Here is a 23306-nt window from a genome sequence, read left to right as displayed (position 1 = left end):
CTCTTAGCTCAAATATCACTTCTCCAGAATGGACCTGACTAATCAACCTCAAAGTGGATGCCCATCCTTTCTCTATCAATAACACCGTTATTTGTTTCAAAGCACTTTCCTCTTTCAGAAATGATCTTGCTTAACAGTATCTTTGTCTCCACTAAAATGTTAAGTTTCTTCAAGCGAGGAATCTTAAGGTGTTGTTCACCGCAGTACAGAATAGTGCCGAGCATAAGAGGATCTTCATAAATATTTCGTGAAAGAACAAATGACAACAGGGTAAAACCGTCCGGTTTCTCACAACCGCCAGACTCCGCCCCCCAGAACCACTTCCGCCCACGGTCCGGCCCCAGACCTTCTGGGGGAGGAAGTCCTCTGCGCAGGCGCCGTGGGACCGCGGTGCTTTCTGGGTAAAAATGGACGCTCACGATCTCTTCCGCCGGCTCGGCGTGGGGGCCAAGTTCGACGTGAAACGTTTCTCTGCGGACGCCGCGCGATTCCAGGTACTGTACGTAGAAGTCAGAAGCCCGAGTAACTGCGAGGCGCAGGAGCCAGAGAATGACCTGGCTTCTGGGAGAGCCGGCACTAGGAGACCGTGGCCTAGTCGTGGGACATGTTCCTCTGCGGTTGGGCTCGTGCGCAGACCTACCTGGTCCTGTCCTACCTTTGGAGTGAACTCTTACCCTTGTTTTGTAGACTTCGGTGGGCCTAGCACAGAATTCTTCTCCCTGCCCGCTTTTTAGTTTATTCAAAGCACAGTTAGAATCCTTTCGAAAAGGACCTTTTTCTCTGAAACAGGTAGGAAGGGATCTCGAAAACAGAATGAACCCAAAATGAAGAGAACAGATTCTTTCACTGTAGTGTACCCAGTTGGCTTGGCATATACATATACCTTTAGTGGGCATGGGTCTTTTTATTCCTGTAACCTCATGACATGTGAAGTAACCAATGAGAAGAGTGACTTAGAAATGGAGACTCTTATATAGGAAAATAGTGGGTGAATGATAAACCGGGAGAAGTTAGTTGGGGCCCAGTTATGGAAAAATCTTCAATATCAACCCTGATACTGAGCAACACGTCTGTTTCTCCTTTCTCTGGCGGTAGGTGTAGTTGTTAAGAGTCTGAACTCTGGAGCCGGATTATTTGGGTCCAAGTACTGGGTCTGTCAGTTACAACTTTGGAGACCTTAAATAAGTTATTTGACCTTCTAATGCCTTGATTTTTTTCATCTGTAATATCCATATTTTTTTTTACTTTTTTTTTTTGTAATTTTTTTTCAGTGTTCCAAGTTTCATTGTTTATGCACCACACCCAGTGCCCCATGCAATGCTAACCCACCACCAGGCTCACCCAACCCCCCCCCACCCCCGCCCCAAAGCCTCAGTTTGTTTCTCAGAGTACACCTTCTCTCATGGTTCCTCTCCCCCTCTGATTTCCCCCAACTCACTTCTCTCCTTCTCCCAATGTCCTCCGTGTAATATCGCTATTTACCCCCTAGCACTGTCGGAGGACGAAGTAATTTAATATATATAAGCAAGCTTAGAAGTCTGCCTGACAGCATGTAGGTGTTAACGCTAATAAGCATATAGATGGTAATTGCTTTCATGATTATTACTGCTTTGAAAAGGTCAGAAAAGTTGTCGTCTTATATTTCATTTACTCAGACACACTTGGCAGCTCAACAAATACTTGGTGAAAGGGTTAAAAAAAAGGTGGAGAGTTATTAGATTCATGCCCCTACTGCCAGTACTGCTTGGGTGAAAGCAATGTCAGTCTGTCAGTAGATTGCATTTTAAATTTTTTGGGTTTTAGGTAGGAAAAAGGAAACATGATTTTGATTCTTCAGAGATTCTGCAGGGACTGGACTTCTTTGGAAACAAGAAGTCTGTCCCAGGTGAGTGTGGATTATCAAGAACTCATCAGGAGCTTCAAGATGAAGAGAAAAAAGAAGAGAGTCTAACTGAAAAGAAGAGGGAACAGAACAAGAAAAAGAGGAAAATGATGTTATCAGGTTTGTTCTTGGGGTTTATTTTCCTTTTTATTTCCTTTTTAATTACAAAAATAATACAGGCTTAAGGTTACAAATCAGACAGTATTCTGTCATTCATTAGTTAATGGCATTCAGATTGTTTCTAGATATTTGCCGTTACAAATATAGCTACAATACAGATAGATATTTGTGTATATATCCTTTTGTACAGGTCCTCTTATTTCTGTAATTAGCATCCCCAAAGTGGAATTACTGGCCGAAAGGGTATGCACGCTTCTGTCTTTGAACAGATAATGAAAAATGACAACCTAATGAATGAAACTAATTTTTGTTTATATTTTCTTGATAACTGGTAAGGTTGAGCATGGTTTCATATGCTTTAGTCGATATTTACATCTCAGCATTTGTGAATTGTCTATTCTTACTCTTTACCTATTTTTCACAGGGTTTTTTTCTGTACTTTAGGGATATTGATCTTTTACTTTGTTTTATCTATTAAGTTTCCATTTGCCATTTTCAGTAAAGTAAATACTTACACCCTGTTTTTAAATTATAAAGTGGTAAAAAGCAAGTTTTCTTCCTACTATTTCTAGTCCCTTTTTTCTCCAGAGGCTACTGCTGTTAATCATTTTCTTAAATATTTTTATTAGCACCATGCTCTAACCAACTGAGCTAACCAGCCAGCTTTCTTAAATATTTTTAGAAAGATACCTATTCACTGTATTTATACCTCCCTTAAAAAACCTGAACCATAGCATACAAATATGTGTTGTTCTATTCTGAACCTTCCCTCCTCCTCCACTACACACACACACATATCTTGGAGATTGTTTGGAATCAGTAGGCAGTGCCCTGCCTTTTTCATCTTAACACTAAATATATCCCATTATACATTCCATAATGGATTTAACAAGTTCTAGAAATGGAATTTCAGAGTTAACCAATAAGTTTATTTTAGGTTTAGGTATTTTAGAACTGTCCATCAGGAACATTGTATCAGTAGGAAGTCCAGTGCTTTTTTCATTGAATCATAGTGTAGCATACCATTATACATTATAAGAATGTTCTGTAATTGACTTGACAAGTCCATGTGTTATGGACATTGACTTCAGTTCCACACTTTTGCTGTTACAGTGTTTCACATTTTACTTCCCTGACTTTAATAAAGCCTTCCACCAAGATTAGGGGAAAAAAAAACCAAACAAAAACCTGCCACAAACTCTGGAAAAGGATTCAACTGTTGGGCAACCAGAAACACACAGATATGTACTATAATGTAGCACATACGTGGCATAGAACAGTAATGTGGCATACCATGTTTTGATTGGTCAACTTTTCTCCCTTACGTGATCTGTAGAATCAATGCATATCAAACTCAATTAAAATTCCAGAGGCTTTCAGAGTAGAAATTGACAGAGGATTTTTTTTAAAGTTAAGACATACACCTACCATATAACCCACGTATTCCATAAGAATGTACCTAAGAGAAAGGAAACCCTGTGTCCTCACAAAGACTTCTACACAGGTGTTGATAGCAGCTTTGTTCTCAGTAGCAAAAACTGGAAATGACCCAAATGTCCTTCAGTAGGTGAAGGGTAAACAATGCATATAGCCATACAGTAGAATACTACCTTTAAATTAAAAGGTAACTATTGATACATGGTCCAACATGGATGAATCTCAAAATAGTTATTCTGAGTGAAAGAAGCCAAACTTAATTTAGTATATACTACATGATTCCATTTATATAAAATTCCAGAAAAAGCAAATTGATCTACAGTGACAAAAAGCAGATAGGTGGTTGCTTAGGGACGAAGAAGTGCATTACAAGGGGCCACAAGGAGATTTTGGGTGGTGATGAAAATAAACTTGAATGTAGTGATGATATAATAGATGTATACATATGTCAAAATTCCTCAAGCTGTATGCTTTAAATAAATGCAATATATTGTATATCAGGGGTACCTCAGTGAAGTGAAAGAAATTTTAAAGAAATATCAGAAATGGTCTTGCTTATTGTTCTTAGAATTTTTAAGGTTATTCTTACATATTTACTTTGCCGCTTGAACTTTATTATTTTTTTTAAGATTTTATTTTACCCATTTTAGAGAGAGAGGAAAAAAGAAAAGTGTGAGTGGGGAGGGGCAAAGCGAGAGGGAGAAAGAACCTGAAGCAGACTCCATACTGAGTGCAGAGCCTAACTTGGGTTTCAGTCCCACAACCGTGATATCTGAGCTAAGACCAAGACTTGGATGCTAAACTGACTGAGCCACCCAGGCGCCCCCTACACGTGTACTTTTCAGGTCAGCTAGTCTGGTTTCCAAAACAGTCCAGCCATGACTTTTCATTGAACTAATTTATAGCTTAGTAAGAATTGCTATCTTTATATTAGTGACTAGTCCTGAAGTTCTGTGCTATGTTTATCACTATTATAAGTGAAATCTATTCTTTCATCATACTTATTTTATAACTGGTTCAGTATGGAAAAGCCAACTGCCTTATTGAAATCTATTAAGTATTTTCAGTTTAATCTGTTACTGTTTTCAAGTACACAGTCCTCTACATATCACACAGCTGAAATAATGGACAAAAAGAAGAGAATGAGCTTCAGAGCTTTGATTTTACCAACAGGGAACTTGCCTCTCCTTTTCCAATTGTTATTCCTCCTTTTATTTTCTTTTCTGTATTGTATTAGTTAGTACTTTATTTTTGTTTAGTGTGATGCTATGGCCTGTTTGCTACTCTCAAGAATGTTGCACTTAAAAATCTTTTAATTTTTTAACATATATTTTAGAAACTACTTCTCAAGAAGAAGGTTCTACTATACAGTGGATATCATCTGTGGAAGCAAAGATTGAAGATAAAAAAATTAAAAGAGAAAAGAAGCTAACTTCAGGAAAGTTGGAGAATCTTAGAAAAGAAAAGGTTAGAAAAATGTCTTAGCCCCAGTTGCTTTTCTGACCTACTGAATTTTTCCTTGTCCTTGGGTTATTCTCTTGGTAAAAGTGAATATAGTTTTGTGAAGATAGAAGATTAATTGTATTCATTTAGATATCACTTTAATGAAAAATCAGGTATTTGCGCTGTGGCTAAAAATTTTAAAGTTTAAAAATTTTTTTCTTAAAGATTATTTATTTATTTATTTGAGAGAGTGAGTGAGAGAGAGAGCACAGGAGTAGGGGCAGAGAGAGAGGGAGAAGCAGACTCCCCTGCTTAGCAGGGAGCCCAAAGTGGGGCTCGATCCTAGGACCAGGATCATGACCTGAGCCCAAGGCAGATGCTTAAGCAACTGAGGCACCCCTTAAGTTTAAAGTTCTTGAAAGTATCTTAAAACTTGAACAGGTCAAAAGAGGGGTGTGTGTGTGTGTGTGTATACACACAATTCTCATATAATATATAGTGTGAATTTTTGACCTGTCCAAATTCCAAGATTGATGATTTACTTGGAATGAAATTTTTTAAATAATCCTATCCCCCTTGATAAACATAAAATTTGCCCCCTTTTCTCCTCTTTGTTAAGCTCACTGGTTCATTTATTCATTTTTTTAAACAATTTTATTTATTTGACAGAGAGAGAGCACAGAGAGAGGGAGAAGCAGGCTCCCTGCTGAGCAGGTTGCTTATTGGTTTAGAAAGATTTCCTCTGACAGGGATTTGAGAGTTAGAATGTTTTTTTTTTTTTCCTTTTAAGATTTTATTTATTTATTTGAGAGATCGAGAGCAGAAGCCAGGTGGAGAGGGAAAGGGAGAAACAGACTCCCTATTGATCAAGGAGCCTAACTCTGGGCTCCATCCCAGGACCCGGAGATCATGACCTAAGCCAAAGGCAGATGCTTAACAGACTGAGCCACCCAGGTGCCCCAAGACTTACAATTCTTAAGAAATCTATGTTATACCTTGGGGGAGTAGAATACAGAAGAAATAACAAACACATCATTGTCATGTCTGCTGCACACCTGCTGTGTTGCAGTTGGAAAAGTATTGTTCAGCTCCCTTCAATAACCCTCTATCCAGAATTTGGCTGTCACTCACACAGAATAGGAAAATAAACCAAATCAGCCCTGGACTCTGCTTTTGGCCCTCAATTCTAATAAACAGAGTGTAGAGTAAATCATCAAGAAGTTTTGACACTTGTGTGCTACGTGTCATATAAAGAAAAAAACCAGATGGATTCAATGTCTGCCTTGTAGAAACTTATATAAAATTCTAAGTTATGATTATCATCGTGGCACATTAATATAAATAACCATTACTCGTGTCATTGACAACATTAATGCAAGGAAGTGCATAGATAGGTTTTATTGTTATGAAGGTCTTCTGTCTATGAAAGGGCATGAAGTGTATTTAATATCTGTACCTTTTAGGGCCTGGGATTTAACCAGAAAGTTTCATGTTATTAAAGCTTATCCTAGAAACTGTTACTTTTACCTTATAACGTCTGACAATGTATGTGACCATATCTATGGGGACCTCTTTATCTCACTTTTCAGATAAACTTCTTCCGGAATAAACATAAAATTCACGTCCAGGGAACTGATCTTCCTGACCCAATTGCTACCTTTCAGCAACTTGACCAAGAATATAAAATTAGTTCTCGACTGCTTCAGAACATTCTGGATGCAGGCTTCCAGATGCCTACACCAATCCAAATGCAAGCCATTCCAGTTATGTTGCATGTGAGTATGAAGGTCTAGAATGCCTCTAACGTTCCTCCTCTATGTGTTAGCTCATTCTCTTCCCTGTGTATGAAGTCTTCTTTTTTACCTTATCTCTCCCTATTGAAACCTACCTTTGCTTATAAGGTCCATCTCACATGCCTAGGGCCTCATATCACTACAATTAGATGTGATCTTTTTCTTTTACTAACACTCTTTTCTCTATTACCAGTTCTCCAAGGTATTTAGTGTGTTCTTTTTTTGTTTGCAACATTTATCTTGCCCTTTATACTACTGTGTAGTTAGACTAGTTGTGTTTACCTTTTACATTATACTAGCGTGTAAACCCTCTGAGGATAGGGACTATGTTCTGTTTATTCATCTGTGATTTAGCTTATTATTCCTAGGAACTATTTCAGAAATATAGAATTTTTGCACGTAGCCTGACTTCCCCCTCCCAGTACTGTTTGTAATTGATGTATGCCTTATATACAGTGAAATGCATAGATTGTAAGTTCACAGTTCAGTGGATTTCAACAGTGCATACCCTATATAACCATACCCCCAAAGGAGACGTGTTACATTTCTATCACCCCAGAAAATTCTGTTGTACCTTTTCCATTCAGTCCTCACCTCACCCCTGTCCAGAGGGAACTGCTGGTCTGAATTCTATTGTCATGCATTAGTTTTGCCTTTTCTATAGAATGTCATGTAAGTGGTATCATCCATTATTTATTTTTTAATTTGTGGTTTCTCTCACACTGTGTATTGTTTTTGAGATTCACACATTTATAGTAGTTTGTCTGTGAGTAATATTCTCTTGTTTGAAAATACCAGAGTTTATCTACTGTTGGTAGAGGCATGGGTTAACTTAGAGTTTTGAAAATTAAATTTTTCTGAGGTTTTTCTTGTCCTAATGAGAGCGGAGTTTTTGTCCCATGTAGCCAAAGTATAGGAGTTACATCTTCATCCATACTAGTTCTTTTTGTTTTCTTTGGGAACTGAAGTAAGAATATCTTTTTTTTTTTTTTTAAGATTTTATTTATTTATTTTACAGAGAGAGATCACATAAGCAGAGAGGTACGCAGGGGTGGCGGGGAGCAGGTTCCCCAGTGGGCAGAGAGCCCAGTGCGGGGCTTGATCCCAGGACCCTGAGATCACGACCTGAGCTGAAGGCAGAAGCTTAAGCCACACGGGTGTCCTGTAAGAATACCTTTGAATGATATTGTTGCCTCACGTAATAGTAAATTTGCTTTTAATTTCCATCTAAGATTGTTTCTGTTACAACTTCAGCTTAAAACTCTCAAAATCATAGTGATGTTTTGAAAGACTGTCACCTATAAATTATTGTCACTCAAGTTATTGCCACTTTTTATTATCTGTAGCCATTCTGTTACTTATTAAAACCATCCCTAGGGATTGAGCAGTACAGATATCAGCGGGAAAAGGTTTAATTTTGCTTTGATAAGGGAGTTTGGTGGGAGAGAATAATGGAAATAGTTGAGGTTTTGAATTATCTTTGCATTTTAGTTACCCATATTCTTTACCCAGGTCAAGTGATGTTTGGTGGCAGTAGTCAGAAACTCCTTTGAGGGGCGCCTGGGTAGCTCAGTGGGTCGGGCCTCTGCTTTCGTCTCAGGTCATGATCTCAAGGTCTTGGGATCGAGCCCAGCATCAGGCTGTCTGCTCAGCAGGGAGCCTACTTCCCCCTCTCTCTGCCTGCCTCTCTGCCTACTTGTGATCTCTATCAAATAAATAAAATCTTTAAGAAAAGAAAAAGAAAAGAAACTCCTTTGAGGCACTGGTGGCAGGGGTAGATGATATTAGAAAAGCAAATATGGGAAAAGTTAGACAAGCAATGAGAATATGAAAGATTATATTCATTATGTTTTTTCTGTGGCTGGTTGCATTACTTAACCAGGCTCTGAAAAGTTTATGTACTTACCTTATACTTAACATACCTTGTTTTTAGGGTCGAGAACTTCTGGCTTCTGCTCCTACCGGATCTGGAAAGACTTTGGCTTTTAGCATTCCCATTTTGATGCAACTAAAACAGCCCACAAATAAAGGCTTTAGAGCTCTGATTATATCACCAACACGAGAACTTGCCAACCAGGTATGACATGTAGCTTCGAAAGAGGATATATTTGATGTTTCCTTTAGTCATTTCTTATTTGAGGGTAGCAAAAGGGTCTCAAAAAGAGTAAGGCCCATGTATTTTGGCCTAGGCAAATATTCTGTACTATATCTTACTCTATTCTGTAACTTACTGCACGTGGGCAAGTTTTTTGAATCATTTTATAGTTTTCTAAAACAATGATTTAAACATTAACGATGTGTCTTTGGCAAATGCTCTAAGATCTTTTAAGTTGAGGCTAACTGAGGCTCCCGGAATATATAGTCCGTCTTTAAAACATAACCTTATCTCAGTTTTTGAGAAAGAAGAACTAACACAGTGACCTGCTTCACACTTCCAACGTGCTTAATAAGAATACGTGCCAAGCCTGAGACAGTTTTCTAATAGCACTGTATTCCAAAAACAGTATGTAACAGATTGCAAAATGCTGAGATTCCAGGTTAGTGCACATGGTATTATAGGTTTAATTTCAGTTCTTTATGGGTTGGTAATAGGTTTATTTTAATAATGTAAACAAGATTATATATCTTTTCTAAGTATCTTAGCAGCTAATATTTTTGTCATTTGCCATTTTAGATTCACAGAGAGTTAGTAAAAATCTCCGAGGGAACAGGATTCAGGATACACATGATCCACAAAGCAGCAGTGGCAGCCAAGAAATTTGGACCTAAATCATCTAAGAAGTTTGGTAAGGGATTCATGTTTGACATACAGAGCATGTAAGGGATTTGCAAATTACAGATATCCTTAACTGCCACCTAGGAGTTGTTAAAAGTGTAGTCATACATACAACTAATTTGGTTTTTAGAGAAACTGAAAGAGATCTCTTCACTCCCACTTGGTACTTATTTAAATATATACCAGTGATTCTCATCCAGAAGCAGTTTTGCCCCCACCTCACCTACCACCCCAGGGACATTTAGCAGTATCTGGAGATACTTGAAGTTAGCAAAACTGGGGTGCTACTAGCCTGTGGTAGGAAGAGGTAACAGCATCCCACAATGCGCAAGACAGTTGCCTACAGCAAAATGTTATCTAGACCAAAATGGCGGTACTGCTAAGGCTGAGAAACCCTACTTTATACTGTTGATTTTTAATCTGCCATGGAAATACTCTGCAGATAAGAATGGCTTACATCCCTACCCTTGTATCAGTTAGGAAATCAGCTTTTACCTGTCTTTCATTTTGAGTTTCTGAGTAAAATTTCATTTAAAGAAAGGATTTCCCCCTCCCCCAAAAAACTAAACACTTGAAAATAACACTGCTGTATTATAGTCTTCTTACCTCTTAGAAGTTGAGAAGGCAGATCAAACATAATAAAAAGAGAGTAAGCATATAGTAGTTTGTGCTATGATGGATTAAAAAATACGTACATATATTAGCTTACAAATAAGAAAGAACTTTTGTGGGGTTGGTCTAGTAAAATAGCAAGTATATGACCTGCCCCTCCTCTCCCCTCTTCAGGTTCTTCACTGACATTCAGGAACCTTAATTCCCTTGTTTAAGAGAGATGAACCTTGCTTTTGCAACGTGTACCATTTGTTTTTCCTATAGATATTCTTGTGACTACTCCAAATCGACTAATCTATTTATTAAAGCAAGATCCTCCAGGAATAGATTTAACAAGGTACAGATAATATTTTAATCTCTTGTGTATTTTCATTTAGTTGATTCTATTTTGTCCTTGACTGCTTATATTATGGCCCATTGGAGCTTGCTATCTGCCAGCTTTCAGTCAGTGTTGGTGCTAAGAATAATGGTTTTCATCAAATTCATAGGAATGTTACCATCTGGTCTGGAAGAAAGTTACACATTCTGATAAGCAGTTAGTACAGAATTCCCCTAGATATTTTCACTTCTTTCAACAATGGTGATGGAGTTTATAAGGTTTATGTGAAGCTCTGTTGTTGCTAATGGAATCTCATCTCTTTGAGGCTAAAGGAATAGAACATTGCTTTATGTTTATCTTGTTTTTACCTTTTCCTGCTGATTTTTCTTTTACCTTTTTCTGGTATAATGTGTAGATCTCAGAAGTAGCATAATGGCTTGACCACTACTTCATGTGTCCCTACAGTTCAGTGAAGTGTCTTGGGTCTTCCAGTTCAGTACCCACAAGTTGTTATGTTATTTCTCAGTGTAGAATGGCTGGTAGTAGATGAATCAGACAAACTGTTTGAAGATGGCAAAACTGGGTTCAGAGACCAGCTGGCTTCCATTTTCCTGGCCTGCACATCCCATAAGGTCAGAAGAGCTATGTTCAGTGCAACTTTCGCATATGATGTTGAGCAGTGGTGCAAACTCAACCTGGACAATGTCATTACGGTATCCATTGGAGCAAGGTAATAATAATTGTTATTCTCTGTTATCCCCGATTTTTTTTAATACAAGTCTTTTTTATTTTTTTTTTTAAACACTCAAGGAGATAGGTTGTTTTGGCCTTAGATTAATAACAGGGAAAGTTTTACTGAAAGACATGTATTCTTTAAAGTCAAGATTGAGTAAGGATTTTCCATTTTAATTTATTTTTTTTAGAGAGGGAGAGAGAGAGAAAGATGAGGGGGAAGGACAGAGGCAGAGGGTGAATCTTAAGTAGGCTCCATGCCCACAGCAGAGCCTGACCTGGGGCTCGATCTTAAAACCTTGAGATCATGACTTGAGTTGAAATTAAGCTTTGGACACTTAACTGAGCCACCGAGGCACCCTAAGGATTTTCTATTTTAGAATAATCCAAATTGAGATTTTTCAAATTGTCATGCTAATATTTCTGTCATTGTTTTCACCTGATTTTTCCCATCTATCCACAAAGTGACGTGAACTGTATAGCCACCCAGAAGATTTAGTTTCTTTGATGGCTTAATTAAGGACCATCGTGGAAAAAGCTTATGTTACTGAGCCGGTTGATTTATAATCCTTTTTAAAAATTTGGGGGGGGGGAGGATTTTATACTAAATGAGTGTGCACTAGTAGAATAGTGTGTTAGGAAAGTATAATATAGCCACGTGATAGAATAGTATGAGACCCATGAAATGATAAGTATGAAGACTATAGCTACATGAAAAAGTGCTTGTGGGCACCTTAGTGGCTCAGTTAGTTACGTGTCTTCCTTTGTCTCAGGTCATGATCCCAGGGTCCTGGAATTGAGCCCCTCATCGAGTTCCCTACTTAGCGGAGCCTGCTTCTCCCTCTCCTTCTGTGCTCCCTCTCTCTTTTTTCCTGTCTCTCTCAAATAAATAATTTCTTTTTATTTTTTTTTTATTTTTTTTTTTTATAAACTTTTTTTTTTTTATTCCTTTGACAGAGACAGATCAGAAGTAGGCAGAGAGGAAGGCAGAGAGAGGAGGAAGCAGGCTCCCTGCCAAGCAGAGAGCCCGATGCGGGACTCGATCCCAGGACCCTGAGATCATGACCTGAGCTGAAGGCAGAGGCTTTAACCCACTGAGCCACCCAGGCGCCCCAATAATTTCTTTTTAAAAAGTGCTAGAAATACCATATTAAATAAAAAAAGAAGCCAAATGGAACAATAAAAAATACTTTAAACTCTTTAAACTTAAAACTTCTGTTTATAAAAGGAAAGAACAAATATACCGTAAATATGAAGACAGAAGGGAAAAAAATATTTATGGTGCAGTGTAATGTACTATAACAACTTTTTTTTTTTTTTTAAGGATTTTGTTTATTTGAGACAGCACAAACAGGGTTTGTTTATTTGAGACAGAAAGCACAAACGGGGAGGAGGATCGAGGGAGAGGGAGAAGCAGACGCCCTGCTGAGCAGGGAGCCTGACAAGGGGCTCATGCTCAGGACCCTGATATCGTGACCTGAGCTGAAGACAGATGCTTGACCGACTGAGCCACCCAGGCACCCCTGTACTACAGCATCTTATTAGTGTTTATAAAACGTCTTAAGGCTCACCCCCAACTGTCTATTAAAAAAACTCTTATTAATCATTAAGAAAAACTCAGACCTATAATATCCTTAAAAATATTCTCATTTTTTTATCCAGTAATTTTATATTTAGAAACTTCTTTTAAGTAAATAATTAGATACAGGAAAATGACTTAGACTACAACAAAACATCACAATTTATTCTAAAATGGTAGAATTATGGACAACTTGTTTTACTATTTACATTTTTCCATATTTTTCAAATTTTATTTAGATAGCATTTTTATAATTAGAATAAAACATTTAAAAATAACTTTGGGGGGGCACTTGGGTGGCTTAGTCAGTTGGGCATCTGATTCTTGGTTTCAGGTTGGGTCTCAGGGTTGTGGGGTCAAGCCCTGAGTCAGGCTCCACGTGGAGTCTGCTTGTCCCTTTCCCTTTGTTCCTCCCCTTGTGTATGCATGCACATTCTCTCTCAAACAAATCTTTTTAAAAACAAATAAAAAATAAAAATAACTTTGGGGTGTCTGCCTGTCTCAGCCAGAATACGCGACTCTTGATCTCAGGATGATGTGTTCAAGCCCCATGTTGGGTGTAGAAATTATTTAAATAAATTCAGGTTTAAAATAAATAAGTAACTTTGTCTTCATATTGAAGTATAAATGATTAAATGCTTATAATGACAATGGAAAACTTGATTCTTTTTTTTTTTTTTTAAAGATTTTATTTATTTGTCAGAGAGAGAGGGAGTGAGAGCGAGCACAGGCAGGCAGAGTGGCAGGCAGAGACAGAGGGAGAAGCAGGCTCCCTGCCGAGCAAGGAGCCCGATGTGGGACTCGATCCCAGGACGCTGGGATCATGACCTGAGCCGAAGGCAGCCGCTCAACCAACTGAGCCACCCAGGCGTCCCGGAAAACTTGATTCTGTTGGGGTTATGTGTAAATTTTTTCATTTATTTAGAATTTGGGAGGAAAAGCAAAAATTGGCCCTTGCAATGTGCAAAGTATGTTTTCTTTTCAGGAATTCTGCAGTAGAAACTGTAGAACAAGAGCTTCTCTTTGTTGGGTCTGAGACTGGGAAACTTCTGGCCATGAGAGAACTTGTTAAAAAGGTATATTTGGGCTATCTTCTTGAATTTTGATGAAGTTCATTAAATCTTATATGACTATTCCTATAGCATATGTAGTAATCTAGAGGTAAATTCTTGAAAACATTGAGTCATCTTTTGTTCCAAGTGGAGAGACTCACCACTTAGATTATGGTAAGTTTTCTGTTCTAGCTCAGGGTAGGCTAGGAAAAAACCTACCTGATGCCCTAAAAGCCTCCTTTTTCCACATCTCCATTTGTATTGGTTCCCTTAATCTCCCCCAGTCCCTCTGCTGGTTTCTTCTGAAACTCTAGGAGCATTGTAGAATAATTTAAGACACCGAGTGTGGTTTTCTGTTTTTTATACCTTAAGTAAATATTGAGTAGAAGCCATAATCAAAAGTTAACTGTGAGGGGTTAGGGCAGGGGAAAATAAAACAAATAGAAATCTTGAGCCCTGCCCCTAGAATTTAGTCTTTTTTAGGGGATAAAAGAAATAGACTTGTGTTAACATAGTTTGCAGTAAAGTGTCTGTCATAAGAGGCTATAGAGTATTTCTCTTAAGCACCCTCGTAGCATAAGTTAATCAGTTGGGGAAAGTCTTCCGGAGGAGATGCTGCTAATCTGGGCCTTGGAAGGATCTGTGAAAAGTTGATGGTTGGAGGAGGAGCTGGAATATTCCAAGCAGTAGAGGGAAACACAGTGGGTGTAGAGACTCATGAAGAGGTTACCTATTTAAGGCAAAGAGTTTATGGTGAGAATTAAAGAAGATCAGGTTGGACAGGAAAGTTGGGGGTCACGTTAAGAGAAACCACTGGACATTCGAAGAATTTTAAGGAAAATTACTTAAATAGTGATACATAAAATGTAATGGCAAGAGACTGAAAGTAAAGAAACCAGTCAGCAGGTTGTTAAATTAGGCTGGTTAGAGGTGAAGAGGAAATAAATGAGAGAAATGAGGGTGACAGCCTCAATGGTGGAATGTTAAGAATAGTTGGGAGGATGAAAGGAAAAGGTGTTTGCAAGTACCTGGTGACTACAGAAGTGGTTAAGAGCTTGAACTTTGGAGCCAGACAACCTGTGTTGGAATTCTAGCTTCAGGCAAATTAACCCCACAGCTTCCTCATCTGTAAAATGGAAATAATATCTCTCTCATAAAATTATTTTAGTATTAATGATTAATACAGACATAGTACTTAGAATAGTGCTTGGCACACAATGTCATATACATTTGTTTCATTAATATTCTTTTTTTTAAGATTTTATTTATTTGACAGAGATCACAAGTAGGCAGAGAAGCAGGTAGAGAGAGAGAGGAGGAAGCAGGCTCCCTGCTGAGCAGAGAGCCCGATGCAGGGCTCGATCCCAGGACCTGGGATCATAACCTGAGCCGAGGGCAGAGGCTTTAACCCACTGAGCCACCCAGGCGCCCCTGTTTCATTAATATTCTTAAAGGTGTCATTTGGCACTAGGAAATTTTAAGGCTTTTTACATGGATACTCACATGGAGATTATACATGAGGGATTTCTGTCTAGCCTTAGGAGGTCTGTGAACCCTCTGAAGTTGTGTGTTAGATTTTGTGTGAATGAATGGTTGCCTATTAGGAAGCTTCTCAGCTTTATTAGATTTCAGAAGGGGAGCTTGTAAACCAAGATTAAAAAGGTTAAACCCTAATAGAGCAGTTGAAAATAGAGAAAGCCAGTTTGAGGAAGAGGTAGGGTTTGATGATAGAAATGTAAAAATCATCTGCTTGGAGAGGGCAGCTGAGATTATATTTAAAATATTAAGATAATGACTATATTGAGAGAACGGAGAACCAAAGACTAAGCTTTGGTGGAATATCCACAGTTAGGATAAACAGTGAATTAATAAAATTTACTGCATTTTAGCGGAATATAAAGATCTCTGAGGCACAGAAGCCAAGAGATGATTGTTCTAGGGACTGAGCATCTGTCATTACAGAAAGGTAAAGGGGATTATTTAGACATGGTTGTTGGAATTAGCAAGGTGGAAATTAGAGTCAAGTTGTGTAGAGAATGGATGGTGAAGAAGATGGAGGCAGATATAGACCACTGAGAAATTTGGCAATAAAAGGTACACTAAATTGAATTGAGTTTTTTTATGAACTAAAATCATATGAAATACTGTGATTGTATTTTTTTTAATTATTCTTTTTATTTATTTATTTGATAGAGAGAGATCACAGTAGACATAGAGGCAGACAGAGAGAGAGAGAGAGGGAAGCAGGCTCCCTGCTGAGCAGAGAGCCCGATGCGGGACTCAATCCCAGGACCCTGAGATCATGACCTGAGCCGAAGGCAGCAGCTTAACCCACTGAGCCACCCAGGCGCCCCCTGTGATTGTATTCTTGATTATGGGTTATATGTGCTGATTTATGCCTTCTTTCTTGCAGGGTTTCAATCCACCTGTTCTTGTTTTTGTTCAGTCCATCGAAAGGGCTAAAGAACTTTTTCATGAGCTCATATATGAAGGTATTAATGTAGATGTTATTCATGCAGACAGAACACAGCAACAGGTAAAGTCAAGTGTATATTTTCAAAGTGGTAAAGAACTATTAAACTTTAAAATATTGGCATGGGATTTATGAAGTACTTGTTTTCTGTTCCCAGAGTAGTACTAAAATATTTAATATGTGTTTTATTCACCAGAGAGATAACACAGTCCACAGCTTCCGAGCTGGAAAAATCTGGGTTCTTATTTGTACAGCCTTGCTGGCCCGCGGGATTGATTTTAAAGGTGTGAACTTGGTGATCAACTATGATTTTCCAACCAGCTCAGTGGAATACATCCACAGGATAGGTGAGTTTTCTCTTCTGCTGCTTACCCCTCTGCCCACTGACGCCTCGGCACTACTCCTCTGTCTTGCACTTATTCCTTCCGTTCATACGTGCTCATTTTGTAGTGCTCATTTTAGTGAAAAGCCAGTGACTTACATGTGAATCTTGATGTTTCCTTTCCCCAGAAAAGTGTTTTTTTATGGTCTGGGTTTTTTTTTAGGTCGAACTGGAAGAGCGGGGCATAAAGGAAAAGCTGTTACATTTTTCACTGAAGATGATAAACCATTATTAAGAAGGTAAATTAGGGGGCACCTGGGTGGCTCAGTCATTAAGCGGCTGCCTTCGGCTCAGGTCATGATCCCAGGTTCCTGGGATTGAGCCCAACACAGGCTTCCTGCTGAGCCCTCACACCCCTGGTTTGTGTTCCTCTCTTGCTGTCTCTCTTTCTCTCTCTCTCTAATAAATAAAATCTTTTTTTTTTTTTAAGGTAAATTAGGAAAAATAACTTATTAAGATGGCAAGACCACTTTATGTTCTTGTATGCAAACACAGTTAAAATGGACAAGTCCCAAATACTGTTATAGCATTAGTCAACCAGATTTTAGCTGTGACTAAAGGAAAAATCAGAGGGCTTTGTTTTTGCCCTTTCATTACTAGAATTTAGAAGTATTCATAATGGAATGTTCATTATTAAATTTCAGATTCACAGGATTCTCCCAATAGCCATTGGTTAATATTACTGGCAATGTAATAGTGAAGTTTTTGGATTGGTTAATAAAGTTAACCCGAGTCTCTTTAGCCCAGTCAAAATTATCTCTTACCCTGGTGCATCCTTCTCTTTACTCTTCTGGGCAGATGGAGTTTTATATTTAGTCCTAGGAAATCTGTTTCAGTAACACACTCCCCATATTATTCAGTTGTAGCTCTTTGAAGCCTGGGTAACACATGCACTTTTAGAATCTTGGGTCTTAATTTAGCCCAGCATCATAGATCTTAAAATAAAAGCTGAGTTTCCTACATTTTGGCTGCCTCCAGTAATTTTAGACTGGTGATAATTGATAGTACTTTGCATTTCTAACAAATGAAATTGAGTTATGGTCAAAGGCTGTTTGTACTTTGATCTGTTTATCAGTTTTGGCAAAGACTTTGATTTGTGCCTTCTGAACCTTGGCTTTGTCATCAGCCTTGGGTATCCTTTCAGCAGACTTTTACACATTCATGTGTAGGGGAGTCTATTCCAAAAGCCTAGATTGACTTCCATCTCCTCAGTAACTCCAAGCATGTGAATCTAATGACCTCCATGTCAACATAACCATGCCTCTCATGGTTTTTCCATCCAGGCAAGGAGGATAAGGATAGTATTTCATTAGTGAAGGGTTTTTGAGTGGATCGAGTAAGTCACTACACGTAAAAAGCCCAAGACAGTGCCAGGTGCATAGTAAGCTCTATCATCTAATAATTTCTGATTAGTGTCTTCATCCAAGATTGGGTTAGCTTTTCAGGGCTTGGTAAATGTTGAGCAGAAATAGCTACTAGGTAAAATTACTCATCAGCAAGCACATCAATTTCAGTCTAGCAGACAGTCCTCTCTCAGCAATCCAGTGTTCTTACATCTGGTGATCATTTATAGCAGAACACTGTACTGGATTACTTTCTCATATGTGTAGTTTTCATTCCTCTTGAATTTTACAGAGGGTTTAAGTGTGTAAACATCAATTTGATCAGATACAAATTTATGTTTATGGGTTCCTTTTCCAGTGTTGCCAATGTTATACAGCAGGCTGGATGTCCTGTGCCAGAATACATAAAAGGTTTCCAGAAACTACTAAGGTATAATCTTTAATTTACTTAGATCTCCCCCTCTCTTTCTCTCCCTTTCCCCCCACATATGCTTTCTTGCTTTCACACTCTTGAAATTACAGTTCTAGCAATACCACTACTTTTAGAAATTCTAAGATAAAATTTTTCCTTTTTAAATACCTGTGAATATGTCTTCCTTGTCAGTTTTTTCATTCTTGAAATGTTAAGTATTCCGATTTTTTTAAAAATTACTCAATATAAGTGAAATAAGCTTAGAATTTATTTTAGTTCATAAAACTGATAAAAAGCCATTAATTGCCCCAAATCAAACCTTAATGTTTGTTGGCACAGGAGCTAAGTGTGATACAGGACATATTTTAATCATAGTTAATACCTTTTTAAAAAATTGATCAAATTTATAATTCCCTGGGGTTATCTCTAAATGCTGTTGGGTAATCAGCATTTTAAAGTGGTTGTAGTGTCACCTAATTTTGTGATCAACAATCAAAACTAGTTTTAGCTTACACTCTTTTCAGGTAAGTTCTACTGAATTTCATTCTTTCCTCTTTTTATAATTTTCAGCAAACAAAAGAAAAAGATGATTAAGAAGCCATTGGAAAGGGAGAGCATTAGTACAACTCCAAAGTATTTCTTAGAAAAGGCTAAGAATAAACGGTAAGTATATACGAGAAAAGTGACTGTTGACTCTGTCATATGATTATATTAGGCTTTATTTCTCCCTAGGATGAATTTTTTGAGGTAGAATTGATAGGTTCAGTCAGTTATAGAATATAATAAAAGTAATATATTTTAGGTTGCTTATGATTTGGGATCTTGTAATGATCTGTTTTTTTTCCATCTTTGAAAGAATGATTTCAGTTCACTTTGAATTAATATTGCACTCCCCACCAGCTCTACACAGCCTACATCAGTACATACTGCTGAGATGGTGAGGGCTCTTAACTCACATTGATGGAATCTTCCCTGAAGCTCCCCATTCTAGGCAGGATTTCAGTGTAGTCTTAGGCTTATCCTGAAGCACATTGTAACACCTCTAGAAAGTATGACTTGAGTAAATTTGTAGTTGTTCAGCTGAGTTTTAGGAGGATGTTAAAGCATTGATTTTTCTTTTTCTTTTTAGCATACACACAGGACTATCTTTTAATACAGGGAATCAAGACAATGCTAACCTGTACTGCTCTTTACACTATTTAAGGAAAATAACACTCTTCAAATTCTACCAGTACCAGTTTGTATATAATATATATAAATTGTAGGCATTTACCAAGTACCTTTTCTCCTGCCAGGTGCTTTGGTATGTGAATGAATCTAAAATGAGACCCATTTAAAGTCAGGGAAAGGTATGCATTAAAAAACAGTAGAGAATAATTTTTAAATAAAATATAAGTTTGGAGATGACAAATATTCTTAATTGGTATAGTTACAAAAAGCTTCAAGGAGTTAGAACGATCTTTAAGTATAGGTAAAATTTAGGGATATGGAGGGGACACAGTGAAGAAAGTCATGAAAACTGGCATGCACTTTCCTTCTAAGTGGAACAAGAGTCTTATTTGACATTTTGTATTGACTATGAGAAGTTCAAGGATATAGAGTGTACACAGTGTCCCAAAGTTTAGTGCAGTTTTAAGTTTTAATAACTTGGGAAGAATAAATGCAACAGGCTTAAAAAAAATCATTTGAAAGCTTAAAAATTTTAATTGTGTCTATACATACTCATTTTTGTTAGTTCTTAGTATTAAGAACATTCTTTATTTGAATTTTTTTTTTGTGGCAACGGTTTCTGGCTGACACGTATATCAGTGGGTTGGTAAGAGATGGTCACCCTGCTTGGACACCTGATCTTTCTCATTAGACTTTTTCTTTCTTTTTTTTTTTTAAGATTTTATTTATTTATTTGACAGAGATTACAAGTAGGCAGAGAGAGAGGAAGGGAAGCAGGCCCCCTGCTGAGCAGAGAGCCCGATGTGGGACTTGATCCCAGGACCCTGAGATCATGACCTGAGTCGAAGGCAGCATCTTAACCCACTGAGCCACCCAGGTGCCCATCATTAGACATTTTCTTGCGGCTGTATCAGAACTGTTGTGTATTCATCAGAACCTTACTATGTCTGTGATCTTAAAGCTAGAATTGGAAGTCTAATCTCCTCAGGCACTGACCAGCAGCTGATGAAAGTTTTAACAAAAAATCAGAAATCTTCTATAGTATTAAGATGGGGCTATGTTGAATTTTAATAAGAAACAACAATATTTTAAAGAATTATAGTTTGGATGTTGATTTTTATAAGTTTGTAGTATTTACACTTTGAGGTGTTTAAACTTAGCTGCACTTAAACTTTGAGGACACTTGATAAAAATCTTGTCACTTCAGCCCCCCACTTAAAATGCTGTGGTCATCTCCATTGTTTCACACTTCAAAGCCAGCCTTCTCAGGGCATGTGGGTGGCTCAGTGGATTAAGGCCCTGCCCTCAGTTCAGGTCGTGAACCCAGGGTCCCGGAATTGAACCCCACATTGGCCTCTCTGCTCATCAGGGGGCCTGCTTCCTCCTCCCTCTCTGCCTGCCTGTGATCTCTGTCTGTCAAAAAAAAAGCCAGCCTTCTCTATAGAGCACGTAAACAACACTTGATCCAACTCGAGCTTACCCTTTTACTCTAGATGGTCCTTTAATGATCCTACCCATACCTTGCTGAGAACTCTGATGTCCATATGTCCAGGCCTAGTTTTCCATATAAACCTGAATCCTGTTGCCTGGTGGACCTCACATCAGTCACTTCAAACTCAGCTTGATAGAATGGAGGGAAATATTGGATTTGAAGTCAGAGGATTGGCTCTCATACCACCTTTTCCTGTGTGACTTTGGACAGGTCATTTCCCCTTGTGTATAATAGAAATAAGTACGTAAATCATGCCAACTCTGCTACTTCAAGGTTGGTTAAGGATTAAATAAGTTAGTATACATCCAGGAACTTTGCCTTACTAAATTGTAGAATGCAAACATTAGTTATTTTCTCCCAACATTCTTCCTTTTCCTCCGTTAATTAATGGCATTCACTAAACTCTAAAATCATACCGTTAGGGTTCATATCTCACATTTATTATCAGTGTGTGATGATCAAGTTATTCAACCGCTCTGCCTCATTTTCCTCATCTGTCAAATAAGGGTAATGTTAGAATCTTCTTCCTAAATTGGGAAGATTATCTGAGCTGATACATAAGAAGCACTTATAACGGTATCTAGCGCTTAATCAATGTGAGCTCTTACTATTAGTAATGTCAGAGTCAGACTCCATCTTTTATACCAGGCTGTAGTGAGTTTACGGTGATAAGTTTCTGTCTCACTTAGGTGATTGTGGTTTCCTAAAGGGCAGAAACCATGTCTAATGCATCCTCATGTTCCTAGTGCTTCATATACTTGATTAGACAGGTTTCAGGAAATGTTTTTTAAACGGCAGAGCTTTAGAAAGTACATATATCTAGAATTTTGGATTCAACTTTCTTTAATTTTCTTGTCACAGGAAAAAGGTCCCTGGTCAGAACAGCAAGAAGAAAGTAGCTCTGGAAGACAAAAGTTAAAAGCAGACTTTTTAAAAGACTGTATCAGAAATGGAACTTAATGACCCCAGCATGAATGTTGTTTTCATGAAATACTTGAAATCCTATAATCACCTGTAACATTTGAAATCAACTACAACAAAGTGGGACTGATGAAAAATGATCCTAAACTATCAATGCATCATGTCAAATTTCAATTTATAGGTGACTTTTAAATGATGACACAATGGAAATAACATTCATTCACATTTCTGTGGTGTGAATGCAGAGAGATACTTCTTATAGAAGAACAAAAGCTTATGCTAAAATTAACAACAGCCAAATGTGGTGAGCTCTGAAGGATTTTTCCCTTCAGTGTGAAGGAAGGTGTGATATATGCTGTGAGGAGGCATCTGGAACCAAATTTTAAAATAAAGCCTTGAGATTAAGTGCTCCTTTTCAACACCACCCTCAATTTTTTTTTTTTTTTTTTTGAATGGACAAGAAGCAGCACAGGCTGTCTACCAAGAAGATACCTATTGTTTGCTTTATTTTACTATTAATTTGTTGATGGCCTTTTGTGGTATGAGTCACAACAAAGAGCCTCTTCTGTGGCTGGTTACTCAAGTTCCCTAGAATTTTAAATTCTTTGGTCTATTAAATATCCTTATACCTCATCGGTAAAAGAGCTCATCTCATACCCTAGGTCCTAATGTTGCAGCTACAAGATTATGGTCAGCCTTTCCCTTTCTTACTTCAATTTTCCATCATTTAATCATGCTCTTTCCTGTCTCTTTCCATTCAAGATGACTTTGCTCATAAACCGATAAACACTTTATCCTGATAAGAAAGAATGTTCCTGTTACTTGATACACCTGAGGCTGCATTCTCTTACAGGTTGTCTTTCCTGAGGCTTTATGACCCTGCATCCATTTAGGAAACCGGTCTCTGCCAAAGGTAAAGAGTTCCGCTTACACAGTGATGGAGACTATTCACTGTTAGCAGATTGTTCTTAGTTGCTAGTTTTTATACATTTGGAATAAAAAATTGACTTCAGGGACACCGGGGTGGCTCAGTCAGTTAAGTGGCTGCCTTCAGCTCAGGTAATGATCCCAGCATCCTGGGACTGAGTCCCATATCTCCTTGCTGGTGGAGAACCTGCTTCTCCCTCTGCCTCTGCCTGCCTGTACTCGCTCGCTCTTTCTCTGACGAATTAAGTAAAATCTTAAAAAAAAAAAAAAAAAAGCCTGCCTTAAAAAAAAAAAGTTTACTTCATACACGTAAGGTACTTAGAATGGCACCTGACATGAATGGTAGTTATTATCAATGCTATTACAATACTGGGATATAAATAATCTTAGTAGCATTTGAATTAAAACATTAATTTCCTTTATTCTCATCCTTTTGTTCTA

The 23306-nt window shown here is 37.9% G+C and overlaps 1 protein-coding gene across 2 annotated transcripts; it reads left to right on the top strand.

Moving 5' to 3' along the window:
- The first annotated feature begins 369 nt into the window (after positions 1 to 369).
- On the top strand, positions 370 to 22343 carry DDX52 (DExD-box helicase 52). 2 transcript variants are annotated; one of them, XM_004747168.3, is made up of 15 exons: positions 370 to 494; positions 1804 to 2002; positions 4776 to 4906; positions 6472 to 6657; positions 8609 to 8752; positions 9350 to 9461; positions 10328 to 10400; positions 10909 to 11112; positions 13679 to 13769; positions 16159 to 16281; positions 16415 to 16565; positions 16764 to 16839; positions 18302 to 18373; positions 18926 to 19018; positions 21879 to 22343. In XM_004747168.3, exons 1-15 carry the CDS (start codon positions 408 to 410, stop codon positions 21934 to 21936), a joined length of 1800 nt encoding a protein of 599 aa, XP_004747225.1. In that variant the 5' UTR covers positions 370 to 407; the 3' UTR covers positions 21937 to 22343. The 2 variants fall into 2 exon arrangements, with proteins under 2 accessions (XP_004747225.1, XP_012909063.1); XM_013053609.2 differs by having other exon boundaries at positions 411 to 494; positions 1838 to 2002.
- Positions 22344 to 23306: the final 963 nt, after the last annotated feature.

The sequence above is a fragment of the Mustela putorius genome, unplaced genomic scaffold (assembly GCF_011764305.1).
Source record: "Mustela putorius furo isolate JIRA1106 unplaced genomic scaffold, ASM1176430v1.1 tig00003962_pilon_pilon_pilon, whole genome shotgun sequence".
Lineage (NCBI taxonomy): Eukaryota > Metazoa > Chordata > Mammalia > Carnivora > Mustelidae > Mustela > Mustela putorius.
Note: the sequence above shows the minus strand (reverse complement) of the source record. Positions and strands in the feature narration are given on the sequence as shown.

Excerpts from the sequence above, each read along its gene's own strand:
- DDX52 (XM_004747168.3), top strand. The coding sequence starts at position 408 with ATGGACGCTCACGATCTCTTCCGCCGGCTCGGCGTGGGGGCCAAGTTC. Across the intron at positions 4,907-6,471 it reads AGAATCTTAGAAAAGAAAAG|ATAAACTTCTTCCGGAATAA; the intron begins GTTAGAAAAATG and ends CTCACTTTTCAG. Across the intron at positions 18,374-18,925 it reads GGTTTCCAGAAACTACTAAG|CAAACAAAAGAAAAAGATGA; the intron begins GTATAATCTTTA and ends TATAATTTTCAG.